The sequence below is a fragment of the Anser anser genome, assembly GCF_964211835.1.
Source record: "Anser anser genome assembly, chromosome: 21".
NCBI lineage: Eukaryota > Metazoa > Chordata > Aves > Anseriformes > Anatidae > Anser > Anser anser.
Genome location: NC_139742.1, coordinates 5550422 through 5566390, shown reverse-complemented (window position 1 = coordinate 5566390; position 15969 = coordinate 5550422). Strand labels below are relative to the sequence as shown.

Below are 15969 nucleotides of genomic sequence, written 5' to 3'. Positions count from 1 at the left end.
CATGCAACACCTGTGACCAGTGCTTAAACCTGGGACAACTACTTTTACAACCAGAAGTTAGGACTGAGGGTCATGAGTTGCAAAATAGCTGGAAAAATAAGAACACTCCTGGGTGAAAAAATCCAGAGTTAATTTTTAGACTGTCTCTGAATGAAAATAAGACCTTTTCCTTACTTAGTTTTAAATAGGTTTCCTAAGAAAACAGATTCATGCAACTGGACTGTCCCTCCCTGCCAATTTTGGATCCTGTTGGCCAATATTAACTGCACTTGGCAGAGTGGGACAGAGATTCCTACCAGCTTTGTGAACACAGGCAGCTGAGTGAAGAGAAAAGAACTCAAGCAGTATTTTATGGCCCCAGCCAACACAATCATTGCTTGACACCCGAAATAGTGGAGTTCTCTCTTTAGTTACTCAAAAGACTACTTTTTAAAATGGCCTGTGCAGCTGCATCAAGCCAGCAGTCTCCTGGAGTGCCATGGCCTCTTCCTTGTTGCATGGCATGTGCCTCCATGGCCCTTAATTGTCTTCAGACTTGTATAACAGTTGGTGCAGTTGGACAGTAATCATAAACTATTAGTTTTGGGCTCACAGCACACTGAGCACTTCCAAATACAGCAGCACCGCCATATGAGTGGCAAGAGGGAAGAGGCAGAAAGTTTTCCCAGTGGCTACCTTGTGGTGAAGCAATCTTGCAATCTACCACCAACGTTGCAATAAATTTAAATCACTGCTAAATCAGAGTTTGTCTGAGTAATTTTGTGACACACCTTCACTCTGGTTTGAAGATCAGAGTTTTCAGTGATGTCACAGCTTGAAGAGTTCAATTTGATCTATTTACCACAACAGAAACCCAGATCGCCATGATATTTTTTCCCCTTTTAGATAGTCATCTTCCATTAGGAAAAATAAATCAATTGCCAAGAATTTTGTCTTGCTGCTAGCAGCACTGCTGTGTAGGTGGAACTGTCACATATTAAAACTGATTTCGATCATCAGCAAAACTCACAAAGCAGCAACTTTCTTCCTCTGCTTCACTCTCAGTTTGAGAACTGATTTCCTAATACAGCTATAGCTTTGCCTGGGAAAATGCCTCATACCTTGAACACAAACAAGAAGGAAAAGGAAGACGAGCTTGGTTCTGTGCATATAAAGATTCTGAAAGAGAAAATGAAGCAGAAATCCTCAGGAAAGGCATCCTGGTGGAATAGACCTCATATGTTTGACCGAAGCTCACTCTGTAGTGCCGGACTAAAAAGAACATGAAGCAAGGGAGTGGATCTTGCCAGGAATGAATAATGCCACATACAGCTCCTCATCTCAGAGACATCACTGCAAATATTACCCGGGTCACACAGTTACGCTCTGTAGCCAGGAGAGTGCTTTGGTTATTGAAACATAGAATGAGCTATCAGGGGACATGACTTTTAAACCGACTTGAACAATGACTCCCTGCACATTTTGGAGCAAGTCATTTCATCTCTCTGTGCTTCTTTCCTCTGTGTAGCGAGGACAATACTTATCATATGTACTGCGATACTGTAAAGCTTCATCTGCTGAAATTATTGTTGCTCTTTGTTACTACAAAATGTTATGGGAAGATATAATGGAAGCACAAGTGAATTTCACATTTGAGTGGTAGCCATTAAGCCTTGCAAGAGTCCTCTCACTTTGAAGACATTATATTTATTCACTCCATAGAAAGATCAGCCTGCTAGGATTCACCTTGCATATAAATCTAGAGTAGACAGGCCTAATTTTTGGTTGTATTTTCTCCAGCATTGTTATTTATTCCAGAGAAATGAGAGTATTTAAGTACTATTTGGACCTGCTTCCTGGTTTGAAACATCTTCTTAAGAATATATGCTGCAAGAGAGTAAGTTTCTTCTCTCCCCTCACTTTCTATCACTGGTAGCAACATCAACATGCATTAATTACAATGTTAGTTGGCCGAAGTCAGGAATGTACATCTAAAATCTTCTTTTCAAGAGTCTGGAAACCAGGTACAGACCCATCTCTAATTATTGTTTCTTTGTGGATTCTTTGTATCTTTATTGTTGATTGTCTAGATATTCATATGTCCCTGCTGACTGTAAGATGCTCCACTTAAGAGCATCAGTGGTATAAACAGATAATATCTTACATTATAGGAAAACGTCAGTCCCGTTTACAGATGGATGAATGCAAATTAAGTGTAAGGATTGGTACAGGTCTGTGCAGGAGTTATTTGATGCACATGGATGAGCATAGGGTGTACACAAGGCACACAGGCACAGTGAGCTCAGTGTATTGCTTATGCTTACATCATCTGTGGACCCAATCTCCTGTGCTCATGGGGCACACAGATACCTCCTACCCACATGTTTACCTTTTCAAAACTGCAGGATGGACAGGGAAGACATGTCCCGGAAAATCTGGATAGGGCAAAGAGTACCTGGATAGAGGTACATGGGAGGTCCATGTGAGAGCCAGGAACTGAGCCCTAGTTCTCCTGATGTTCAGCCAAGAGTTCATGTATTACATCCTTCCTTCTAGCAGAGCTGACCATCCCCATTCCGAGCCACAGAACAACTTTTGTAGGTTCAGCTGGGTTGAGCTGCGGACCTTTCCTTTGAGGCACAGTTCAAGAGCTGTGGCTGGGTTAGAAGTAACAGCTTCTTGCCTTTTCAGTTTTTTGGTTAGTAGGAGGATTTTCAGGTCTAGGGTTGTCTGTCAGCCTTGTTCCAGTGTGGAAAAAAAAAAGAAAAAAGAAAAAAAAAAAGAAAAAAAATACTTTGAAATGGAAAGAAGAATTTTGCAGGGAGCTAGGACTGTAAGAATTGTAACAAATGGCTTTTTTATTCATTAAAATTCAAATGCAGATAAATAACCAACAGCTCCGGTGAGGATTATGGAACTTCAGTATTTATGAGGAAGCAGAAATTTTATAAATATTGAGATTGGCTATTTTCTACCTACATACCTTTCTTTTTTTTTTTAAGAGTAATAACATTTGCTAGTCCGGCAATAACACTATTCATTTATGCACCAGCTTTCATCCAGAGATCTCTGAACACTTTACTAACATTGGCTGAACAGAACTCCTAGAGATGCAAATAGTGAATTATTACCCTCAGTTTACAAACAGAGAAATGTTTGCACTAAAAAATAAAGGATTTTTGTCCAGAGATGAAGGCTGAGAACACGGCATAGCTGTGGCAGAGTCTATGAGCTGTGACTACAGAAGTTGTTCTCCAGCTGAGGGACCTCACCAGTTTAAGGATGTGGTTAGAGGAACAAGAGTTACTGGACTAACTGGTGGTCCAAACTTAAAGCACGTCCATCTCCTCACACTCAGTGCTTATGTGCATGTTGTAGGTTATGGCAAATGAAAGCACGTTTTTCTTACAGGTCAGCATCAATATTGTATGAATTAAATAGGATCCCAGAAGGGTAGATCAACTCAGACAGTGTTGTGTACTAAATAGCTATATTGCCTCACCTGTTCAGTTAGTTTAGTTATCTCTATGTAGCATTGAATTATGCCATGTAAATGTCACTTTTATGGATAAGGTCAATTTAAAATATGTTCCCAACAGCAGCAGCAGCCACAACAATAAAAACAACCCAAAAGATGTTTTAGAGCTTGTCAAAACTTCTCCTCTACAAGGCTTTTTAATGAAATTTCCACCTGCTTTAAAAAGAATTTGGAAATAGAAATTCAGTCATAAGGAATATGTGAAGAAAAAAGTGTCAAAATCAAAGCTAAAATAAACATAGACTGAACAGAACATGTATTTACATCAACTTTTAATATTTTAAAAATATAAAAACATGAAGAAATGTAGGACTGTTGCCTATTTTCAAAAATAAATTTATTTTAGAATATCAAAATATGGAACAGGAGACCTGGGCCTTTCCCTGTCCACATCTAGTCTTCAGAATATTCTTCATCAGAATATCCTTCACCAGGTATCATTAAGTACCTCTGACAAGGAGGATACTTCCATTCTTAGGTTCAGTTCATTTATTTTTTCTTTCTTTTTCTTTTTGTTATCTACCTGAAATGTCTTTAAATGATACAGGTTACTGGACTGGATAATTCCAGACTCTAAGCAATTCATTGGTTCAACAGAGGTTAAGATGATTAAGAAATTTTAATGGCAGAAGGGATGATGATGATGATGATGATTGACTTTGTGGATTCCCAAACTTATTTTTCTTGGCACAATCACTGGCCATGGTGATATAGTAGATTCTGGCTCTAGGTTGCAATCTGAATGTGGGCAGCAGGTGGCATTAGGCTGTCCTGGAAACATTCACATACCATTTTGAAGTAGATTTCAAATCACTACTGACGCACATATTGCTGCCTGGGAACTTCTTATTTAATCTGATGTTTTGTCTCTCACCCACTAATTTATATCAATCCTTTTCTTTCCATTCACACTTTAAATCAAACACGGGTGTCTTTTTAAGGGCTTTAAGTGGCAGGGAATCCACAGCATTTAGCGTTTGTAGTGATTAATTACCACTGCTATTTAGAGTCACACCTACATCTAAGTTTGAATGTGCCTTTGAAGTTTGCATTCATCGGGTTTTGTTAGAACATTTTTGTTTTAATATAAAAGCATTTTGATAACAAACCTCTTGCCACGTAAGTACTGAATGACCATGATCAAGTCATCACTTTGTTCTTTACTGCATGTAATATAACCAAAGTCTTCTGCTGGAAACTGCCATTTTAACTTCAACATTTCAACACCCAAGGAATGAAAATACAGCCCTCCATGGAGTATGGGCAACCCTCCTCTTGACATGCACAAGATCAGAGTTGTCATCTGGTGTTATTAAAGAAGGTGCTCAAAAGAGAGAGGGTTCAGAAAAATATCAGTGATATTTGCTCATTTCATTAGGATGATGCATGCCCTTGACTGCTTCTCTCCAACTTCAAATATAGCTGGGATTTATTTATTTATTTATTTATCCTTCTCCAGGGATCACATCCCTAACCATGGAAAATTGCTAGGATGAAGAAGACAGGAACAGGGAGGGGAGTGCTGGAGGCTGATACAGTAACACAGCATCTGTTTGTGGCTTGATTTCCCCAGTAGTGAAGCTGTCAGTCGTTAAAATCCCCTTAAGCAATTCTCTTTGATGGCCTGAATCTACTGAACTCTCTGTCCAGATTCTCAGGCAAAGAAGAACACTTAAAGGCTTTGTTTTTTTCTTGTCCCTGGTGACCAGTACCTGATACACTGCTTTTCTACAGTTGGCCCTTGACTGATTGATCTGGCAGCACTGGAGTGGAAGGTTCATAGTCCAACGGGCTAATGACTCTTTGATTGACTTGTTGTTTGATGTGTTGTAGATATGCTCAGTCTATGTCTCCTGTGCCTTTATCTTCCCTGTGCAGTTATGTTGACAGATTCACAACTTCCCTTCTGAACTGGCTTTCAGCACAAGATGTTTCTCGGTGGGAATTTTTGCCTTTGTTTCCTCGGTTCTCCCTCACATCCATAAAGCAATCTGTCCTGTTTTAGTAAGGCAGGACCTTATGAACATGATAACCCACTTAGCAATGAAAGTGGTTAACTTGCTCTTTAAGAAAAGAAAGATTCAAATCAAAACCTCTGGTCCCAAAGCTTAAGGAGTGCAAAAAACTAAACTGCTGCTCTGAAAAAATCTGAATCCAGCCCAACTGCTGATGCCAACCCTATCTCTCCCATGCAGATTGCTCGGTGTGCTTAAACACTGACAAGTGCCACAGGAGTGGAGATGGCTTCATACCACCTGAGAGTCACGGTGAAGAAATTCTCACTCAAGGCTGCCAGCCAGAGACTATGCTTTCCACCAGTGTTTCTTATCTTGTGTGGTCCTACCAAAATGCACAGTCCAAGCTACAGCATGGTTCTGGGCTCTCTTCCCAAGCCTGTGAATGTGAGAGATGCTGGAGGTGTGAAGTGGGAAGTAGGAACCTGGGGTGCTGGAGTTCTGGCACTTCTGATGAGGACAGCAGCTGAGGTCTTGGAAGATTCAAACACAGAAAGAGAAAAAGAAAGAAGAATCTGACTTGAGCAACACTTGAAAACTAAATATATGATGGCTCTAGAGAAAAATATACTGCATTGCACAGGGGTCTCAATCCCTAGACCTTGGCAGACAGGAAGAGGTTCCCTCTAGTCCCATTGTATTCTGTTCTTTCACCTAACGTAAAGTGTAGCTCTCTTTATTCTTCTATTTAATCCTTGGAACTTTCCAGGAAAATGACAGGATTTCTTACAAGGCATACTACAACTTCAAGAAGATAGTGCTTTGTGTATCTAGGTAAAATTCCAATAAATAAAAATATTACTAGATGGAAAGGGAACTTCTAGGTTTCAAAATGACCCTGCTGAAAAATTAAAACGTCTTTTAAAACTTCTCGTCCCTTTCCCATTTGAAATGTCAATGAACAGATCTTCCAAGGTCTGAAGTGAGACTTTGTGTGTGTGTATGGCTAACTCAGATTTCATCCTACAGGGACTTTTTGACTCACTGAGACCATTTTTGATGCTCTGAAGGTAAGCTTCACTACCAAGAAAGTGGAAGTGCATAAAATCACAGAGAATAAATTTAAGAGACCTCAGGAGGTCACCTAATCCATCCCTGCCCAAAGGCTCGATCAACTACATCTAAATCTTCCTTGACAGACGTTTGTTTAACCCACTTTTAAAAACCTCCAGTGGTTCCAATCTCACAACAATCTATTCGAGTCTTTAACTGTTCCTACTGCTGGATGTTCTTCCTTCATGTCTAATCTAAGGTAAACAATTATTCTGATTTTATCACCTCTTAGGATACACAAAAGGTCTACTTTCAGATGATGAGATGTCACTTTTCAACTACAAAAGTATCATTCTCCAATCAGGATGTATGGGCAACAGGATAGTCCTTTGAATTCAGATATTGCCCTATTGTATTTTATGTTTGCACATTTTTCATTACCAAGCAATAATCACCTTTCATTTTTTTGCCTCTTTCTATTGTATTTTCTCTCGCATCATGTTACATTTTTCCTTGTCCATATGTCCATCCCTCTACATCTCTAAATCTGCTCACTCTTTTTTGCCTGAATTTGCAATACCTTCTTTCTCACCTCACCACACAGTGGGTGAGAGCCCAGTTTAAGTAACTGCAGCTCCATTAGTTGATATCACTGGTAACTGGACTGGCATGTCTGATATCAAGGGTAGCTCTCCATTTTGTCCTACTGGCTCCTCTCTGAACTATTGATGTAAATAAGTGGCAAGAACGTCCCTCATGCAGGCTGTTGCTCTCAAATGAAAACATGACATGTCCATAAAATGTGATCTATGTGTAATCATCATACACATGCCTTCAGACAGGGGAGAGAAGTGACTTGCTAATTAAGTTTTACAATCCAACGGTTGTGAGAAAGATAAAAACATGTCCCCGGTCAATCCATTACAAAGAGAACAGAACATCTGACCTTTTCATCCTGCCTTCCGTTTGCACTCGCTAGATCCATAACCTTTTCCAGCTGGAACGGAAAGTTCAATTAAGTTTTGTTGGCTCAGAAAACTGCCCATGTCCTGGAGAGTAGATTAGGCACTCAGGGGCTGCAATTATCCATCTGGTGCCACTTCAGCTATAATATCTATATATTTATATACATATTGCCATCGCTTGCAAGGATAAACACTCTGCTGAGTTGCTCAGGGTCACAAGCCTTACCACTAGGGGCTCTACTGAACCCCAGGATCCAAGCCACTAAGCTCCACGCAGGATAAACCCAATGTCAATGGAGTTTCTGCCACTCATATCTTCAGAGGGAATGTGTCCAAGTGGAAAAGATTCATCACATACCATGAAACCTCTCAGGTTTACGTCTGTGTAAATCCATTGATTTATGGATCTGCACTTCCCCGCTTTCTGGGTGAGGCATACAGAACCTTTAGAAATAATTTAATCTCTGTTGAGAAAGAAATTATATACACGCACACACATATATTATATAATTAACACTTCTGAGGACAAAGTGCTTGGCCCTGGCAAATTATTCATGCAATTACATCAAAGATGAGGCACTGACAGCAACCAAGGCATCAATCCTCTGACTGATCAATAATGCCTGCAGAACACGCAATCAGACCTAATCGGACTCACATAGCCTCGGGATGAGAGAACATCTGAGACCTTCTCCACACACAGGAGGGCTGTAGCTTCAAGGGCTTGTCTGAAAGTTTGCTGAGCAGATTTTTCCCTTTGGGGCCATTTCCATCCTGTTTGCAGACCTGCAACTCTCTCTAAAAGGGGAGCAAACACGCCTTAGATCATCGCACCTAAGTTAAGTGGGCTCCTTAAGAAAGTGGATGCAGTATCCATACTTGTTCATTGCAAACCACAAAGCCCAGTGGGCAATGCAAGTTGTTACACAAGGCTCTGCCTTTACCAGAATTTTATAAAAAATCAGCATGATTTTGCCTTATCTACTGGATGCTAAGGCTAGCAAACAAGCAGGTATTTGTGTTACAAGTCAGTCTACCATGGTGCAGGCTTCTGGTGTATTTCAGATGAATACTTTTTTAACTCTGTAGCATGAGAACATAGATTGCTCTGCTCAAAATAACAGAAGACTGCCCAAAATAACAAAAGACTGCTTCACCCCATCATCCTCACCAAAGAAGAAATGCTGGGCTTCCTGCTTCAGAAGTTCCCAGATTTGGGAGATGTTTCTGAGCTCCATCAGGAGTTTTACTCCACAGGCTGGTGAGCACAGCTTCCACAGCTCCTGCAGTTGCAGAACGTGGACACACCTGCCTCCGTCTGCCCTAGTGCTAGACGTAGGAACTCTCATCACATGTCGTGGACAGCAATCTCTTAATGACCTCTCTGTTAGCATTACAGCAACAGTTTTGCTCAAGCAGACTGGCTGCTCTGAGCACCAGCTCGCTACTGCTAAAGCAAAGTCTGTTTCTCTCCAGAGAAAATGCTGAGACAAGTTTAGGAAATGTCAGTGATTCCCCCCTACCCTTACTTGCTGGTTTGCAGTTTTCCTGGGGAAATGAAAACCATGAGAGGTCCCTAGCTTGTGGGTTTACAGTGCCTACTGAGATCCCTATGAACCTTGCTTAATCTACTCAAAAAAATGCTTCTTCCACCCAACACTCTGATGACCACCTCCACCTTGCTTCCTGCATCCCTCAATTTGTTCTCTTTTTTTTTTTTTTTTCCACCTCACTGTTCCTATAACGTATAAAAAAAACTTATAAGCTCCATCCTGAAATAATCCAGTAGTGAGAAACTTGTTAGCGTAGCAACCACATAACCACCAAGTGATTATATGAAGGTGCTTTATTCAGCGCTGGAAGCCGGGGCAGGTGCCCAAATCTGGCTTCAAGTCCCGTTACTTCCCAGCCATTATTTATACATACAATATTGCGTCAGGTATACATATTCATTACAGGTTGCAACATCAGCCTCGCTTTTCATTCTAATTAGCTCCCCTCCCCTTTGCACATGCGTGGCGCACTCTGGTGGTCGTCCAGGTGGTCGTCCAGATGAAGTAAGGAGTCTTCCTCTCCGCTAAACTCTTTCACCTTTCTCACTCGACGCATGCTCCCTCCGCTCCTTGGTTCTGCTTCAACTCATTTCATCATCTCCAGGCCCTTATCCAAGGTCAGGTTGTACCTATTCCCTCCCAGGGTTCCCCTTCAACGATTCCTTTAAATGTTCAATGTACTCCCTAGGTTTCCAGTATACATAGATTACTTGATAATGTAAGTACATTTAATAATATTTAATTATACCGTATGATCCATCACCTGAGAAACATTAATAGAACATCCATTCGATTCTCCCCAACACTAACATTTCCCCCCTTTGAAAATACTTCACTCATACCAAGAGCAAGTATTTTCATTACTATTAAAACATAATTATATACATCCTGTTTACCGGTAACATGCATATTCGGGTTCGGTTCAGGAGACTCATAAGGTTTTCCATACATGATTTCATAGGGACTTACTGACATCCCACTTCTTGGCTTTATTCTAATTCTTAGCAAAGCTATCGGTAAGGCCTGTGGCCACTGTATCTTAGCCTCCTGACAGATTTTGCTTAATTGTCCTTTTAAAGTTTGGTTCATCCTCTCTACTTGACCACTAGATTGAGGCCTCCATGGGGTATGTAAGTTCCAGGTAATTCCTAGTAACCTACTAACCTCTTTAACCACATTGGCAATGAAATGTGGTCCCCTGTCTGAAGAAATACCCAATGGTACACCAAATCTAGGGACTATTTCCCATAGTAACCATTTTACCGTTTCTTTAGCTTGGTTGGTTCGACAGGGAAGGGCCTCTGGCCATCCTGAAAAAGTATCAACCCCTACCAATAGGTATTTATAACCTCTTGCTTTAGGCAGTTCCACGAAATCTATTTGCCGGTAATCTCCAGGCTCTATTCCAGCTCTAGTTCTCCCCATCTCAGCATGTTTCCTTGCTACCGGGTTATTCTTTAAGCAAAGCTCACATTTTGACATTACTGACTTTGCCATTGTTAACATGTGTACCGAGATGACACCTCGTTTCAAATAGGTCACCATTGCTTCTGCACCCCAGTGACATTCATTATGTTATATTTGTAAGATTTCTCGCATTACTATAGGAGGCACTATAAGTTGTCCTGTCGCAGTCACATACCATCCGTCAGGATTCTTCTGGGCCTTCATCAAATTTGCAAGTCTCTCGTCTTCTGCTGAATACTTTGGGTTTTTAGGTAATTTGAAACAAGAGAGGCCTACCTTCGATGGAATTAGAGCCATTACTTTCCGTACTTCACGCGCAACCTTCCGGGCCGTCAAATCTGCCAATCTGTTACCTTCTGCAATCTCTGACATCCCTCCTTGATGAGCTTTACAATGCATTATGGCCACCTGTTGGGGTTTCTGTACAGCTGTTATTAATTTCAATATTTCTTCCTGATATTTTATATTAGTCCCTTATGAGGATAGCATTCCCCTTTCTTTCCATAATGCCCCATGTACGTGGACTACCCCGAATGCATATTTTGAATCTGTCCAAATATTCACATTCTTACCCTCGCTTAGTTCCAGGGCCCGCGTCAGGGCGACTATTTCTGCTCGTTGGGCTGAAGTCCCCGGAGGTAGGGAATTTGCCTCAATCACTACCTTTGATGTAGTTACCGTGTATCCTGCATAACGAGTCCCATTTTCCACAAAGCTGCTTCCATCCGTGAAAAGTTCCCAATCCGGTCTCCCCAGAGGCTGATCCTTTAAGTCTGTTCTGCTGGCATAGGTATATTCGATGATCTCCACGCAATCATGACTGAGGTCTCCTTCCTCCGTAGTTGTTCCTAGAAACACTGCTGGGTTCAATAGGTTAGTAGTTCTTAAGATTACATCATCTTGCTCAGTTAGTATAGCTTGATATTTCATCATTCGGCTGGGCGATAGCCAATGGCCCCCCTTTTGCTCCAATACCGTAGTCACCATATGTGGCACGAACACTTCAATTCGTTTCCCTAATGTGAGCTTCCTGGCTTCCTGTATTAAAAGGACTGTGGCTGCCACGGCCCTTAAACACGAGGGCCATCCGGCGCTTACCGCATCCAATTGTTTAGAAAAATACCCCACAGGTCTTTTCCAGCTCCCAAGTCGCTGGGTCAATACTCCTAATGCCAATCGTTGTCTCTCATGCACAAACAGCTGAAAGTCCTTTGATAAGTCCGGCAAGCCCAAGGCAGGCGCCTTTATCAGGGCTTCTTTTAGTTTCTTAAAGGCCTCTTGTTGTGGCTTTCCCCAGGTAAATGTACAGGCCTTTTGGGTTTCATAGAGGGGCTTTGCTATGAGTCCATAGTCCATTACCCACAGTCTACACCACCCGGCCATACCTAGGAAAGCCCGTAGTTCATGCAGATTTCGCGGCTCGGGGATTTCACAAATAGCTTGTATTCGGTTAACTCCCAATTTTCTTTGTCCTTGAGAAATTTCACATCCCAAATAAATTACTGTTGTGCACGCGATTTGTGCCTTTTGTTTAGAGACCTTGTACCCATTTAGTCCCAATTGATTCAAAATATCAATAGTTACCTGAATACATTCTGACTCTCCTTCGGTAGCTATTAATATATCGTCCGCATATTGTAGCAGCAAGTATCGGTCCTTTGGTACCTGAATCTGTTCTTGGTTAATCCAGTCTTCTATTTCTTTAGCTAGTTGACTGCCGAAGAGGGTCGGGCTATTCTTGAATCCTTGAGGCAACCTTGTCCAGGTTAGTTGCATCTTTCGTCCGTTCCGTGGATTTTCCCATTCAAAAGCAAAAAGCTTTCTACTTTCCTTGTCAATGGGTATGCAGAAGAAGGCATCTTTTAAATCAATTACAGTAAACCACTTATATTTTTCTTTTACAGATGTTAACAATGTATAAGGATTAGCCACCACTGGGTGAATATCTTTTGTTATTTCGTTTATTGCCCTAAGGTCCTGCACTAGCCTGTATTCCCCATTAGGTTTCTTTACTGGGAAAATTGGGGTATTATATTCAGATTTGCATTCCTCCAGAATGTGGTAGCTAAGAAATTTATCTATAATCTATACTATCCCTAGCCTAGCTTCTAGCTTCAACGGGTACTGTTTAATCCGTACCGGTCGGGCCCCTTCCTTAAGTTCAATTTTTACTGGCTGGGCTACTTTTGATTTTCCAGGCACGTCCGTTTCCCAAATTGCAGGCATTACTGCATTTTCTACCTCTTTTGGGATATGAGGAACAGCCTTCTCTTTAATCATTAATATTTGTCCCACTTTTGATTCCGGGATTCTCATAATCAATTCTCCATCTTCAAACATTATAGTTTAGTTAGCAAATCCCGTCCCAAAAGAGGAATAGGGCATTCTGGTACATATAAAAATTCATGCGTAATTTCTTTACCTCCAAACTGTAAATCAAGGGGTTTTAAGAACGGCCGTATTTCCTCCTTCCCGGTGGCACCTACAATAGTAGTTTTCCTTTCCCCTATCTTACCACTTAATCTATTGAGTACTGAATATGTGGCCCCTGTATCAATTAAAAATTTTACTTCCTTATTTCCTATTTGAATTTTTTTACCAAAGGCTCTTTAGTTTCTTTCAATCTCTCTAAAAAGGCGGAAGGTGATTCCGCTTTTTCTTGCCTGACATTATACAATTTTGACCAATTTATGGTCCGGGGCATGGCATTCTGTACCCCGATTTGTACCCAATCTTGATATCTCTTCAGCCTCCTTATTCCATCCCCTGAGTTATAATCCCATTGGGGATCCTCGGTGGGGAAGTTTTGATCTAGATTTCCAAGCACTAATCCATTACGTATATCTTCTCGGGCTCTCTCTCTGGCTGCCCGTAATACCATGTCCTTTTCTGTTGAATCCATCAAAGTATCCAGGATCACCTGGAGATCATCCCAATCGGGATTTTGGGTTTTAATTATCATTTTCGTTATCCTAGCTACTTTATCTGGGTTTTCCCTGTAGGTGCCGGCTGCTTGCTTCCATATCATTAAATCCCCAGCTGAAAAAGGCACCTTGACATATACCGGTCCTTCTGTCCCCACTCCTTGCCTGAGGGGAGCGATTATTTTCCCTCCCTGTTCATTTATAGTTTCTCCTGCCCTTCGCTGTTGCCGGGTCCTATGTGACACGGGGAGACTAAAATCGGGGATTCTCCATCACTACTGCTATCTTCCTTTTCTCTTTTCCCTCCCTGTCCTGGCTCTTCCGGCGGAGCCAACGGCGCAACTTCCAGATCAATATTTCCATTATTATATTATTATATTATATTATTATATTATTATATACATTATTATATTATTATATTATTTCCCATAATACTTATTATTCTCTATTGCCTGTTGCTGTATACAGCGTCTCTCCTTAGTACATGCACAACAACGTTCCTCAGTTGAAACCTCAAGCACCATTATTCCACAAGCATGCTGCCATTCAGGCTTTCGGCGCAAATAAAAGAATAATTCCACATACGGCAGTTCATCATATTTTCCTTCCCGCTTACAAAATAGCATCAATTGTAAAATTGTATTATATTGCAATGTCCCATTCTCAGGCCAAGTTTCTTGGTCCTCTAGTTTATACTGTGGCCACCAAATGTTACAATAATCAATCAGCTTTCCTTTCCGCATTTCTTGACCAAAACCTCCCTCTTTCCAGTGTGCTAGCAAACACCCCAGCGGGGATGTCCGCGGGATAGGTACATCTTTTCCCAGAATTTCTTTAATCTTTTTCATTTTGAGCTTATGATACGGACCCAAAAGCTGCCGGAGCAGCAACACACTCTCCCGAAAGCTGCCGGAGCAGCAACACACTCTCCCGAAAGCTGCCGGAGCAGCAACACACTCTCCCGAAAGCTGCCGGAGCAGCAACACACTCTCCCGAAAGCTGCCGGAGCAGCAACACACTATCCCGAAAGCTGCCGGAGCAGCAACACACTCTCCCGAAAGCTGCCGGAGCAGCAACACACTCTCCCGAAAGCTGCCGGAGCAGCAACACACTCTCTCGAAAGCTGCCGGAGCAGCAACACACTCTCCCGAAAGCTGCCGGAGCAGCAACACACTCTCTCGAAAGCTGCCGGAGCAGCAACACACTCTCCCGAAAGCTGCCGGAGCAGCAACACACTCTTCCGAAAGCTGCCGGAGCAGCAACACACTCTCTCGAAAGCTGCCGGAGCAGCAACACACTCTCCCGAAAGCTGCCGGAGCAGCAACACACTCTCCCGAAAGCTGCAGCAACACACTCTCCCGAAAGCTGCAGCAACACACTCTCCCGAAAGCTGCAGCAACACACTCTCCCGAAAGCTGCAGCAACAACACACTCTCCCGAAAGCTGCTGGAGCAACAACACACTCTCCCGAAAGCTGCAGCAACAACACACTCTCCCGAAAGCTGCCGGAGCAGCAACACACTCTCCCGAAAGCTGCCGGAGCAGCAACACACTCTCTCGAAAGCTGCCGGAGCAGCAACACACTCTCCCGAAAGCTGCCGGAGCAGCAACACACTCTTCCGAAAGCTGCCGGAGCAGCAACACACTCTCTCGAAAGCTGCCGGAGCAGCAACACACTCTCCCGAAAGCTGCCGGAGCAGCAACACACTCTCTCGAAAGCTGCCGGAGCAGCAACACACTCTTCCGAAAGCTGCCGGAGCAGCAACACACTCTCCCGAAAGCTGCCGGAGCAGCAACACACTCTCCCGAAAGCTGCAGCAACACACTCTCCCGAAAGCTGCAGCAACACACTCTCCCGAAAGCTGCAGCCACAACACACTCTCCCGAAAGCTGCTGGAGCAACAACACACTCTCCCGAAAGCTGCAGCAACAACACACTCTCCCGAAAGCTGCAGCAACAACACACTCTCCCGAAAGCTGCCGGAGCAGCAACAGCACACTTTCCAGAAGCTGCCGGAGCAGCAGTGTGCTTTCCCAAAAGCTGCCGGAGCAGCAGCGTGCTTTTCGCTAAAAAGCTGCCGGAGCAGCAGCAGCACGCTTTCTACATACCAATAATACCTGGTGCTGACCCTTCAGCACAAACCAATACAGTTACCAATGCCGAACCTGCAGAGCTTTCGCTCTGTCTAACGGACGGCGCCTAGGCTTACCCCGGGAGCTCCCTGCCCAACCGAGCGTGGCTTTCGCCGCGTCTGACCGGCAGGCTTTCCCAACCAAATCGGTACCGAATACCCAAAGTTGAAAGCACCTTTGCTTACCACTCCAGTGGTACGTCGTGAGCAGCGGAGGTCGGTCGTGGTCGACTGCTCCCCGAGAATCCCTCGGTGCCGGCTGGAGCGAAACCGAGACACGATCCGCCTCAGCAGTGCCCACGCTGTCCCATCTGGGTCGCCAAAATGTTAGCGTAGCAACCACATAACCACCAAGTGATTATATGAAGGTGCTTTATTCAGCGCTGGAAGCCGGGGCAGGTGC

General features: G+C 43.0%; 1 protein-coding gene across 1 annotated transcript; it reads right to left on the bottom strand.

Moving 5' to 3' along the window:
- Positions 1-9309: 9309 nt before the first annotated feature.
- Positions 9310-13850, bottom strand: LOC310885017 (uncharacterized protein). The gene is made up of 2 exons (XM_083807747.1): positions 12095-13850; positions 9310-11982 (listed from the first exon to the last, which is right to left on the bottom strand). Exons 1-2 carry the CDS (start codon positions 12102-12104, stop codon positions 10985-10987), a joined length of 1008 nt encoding a protein of 335 aa, XP_083663873.1. The 5' UTR covers positions 12105-13850; the 3' UTR covers positions 9310-10984.
- Between the last annotated feature and the right edge of the window lie 2119 nt (positions 13851-15969).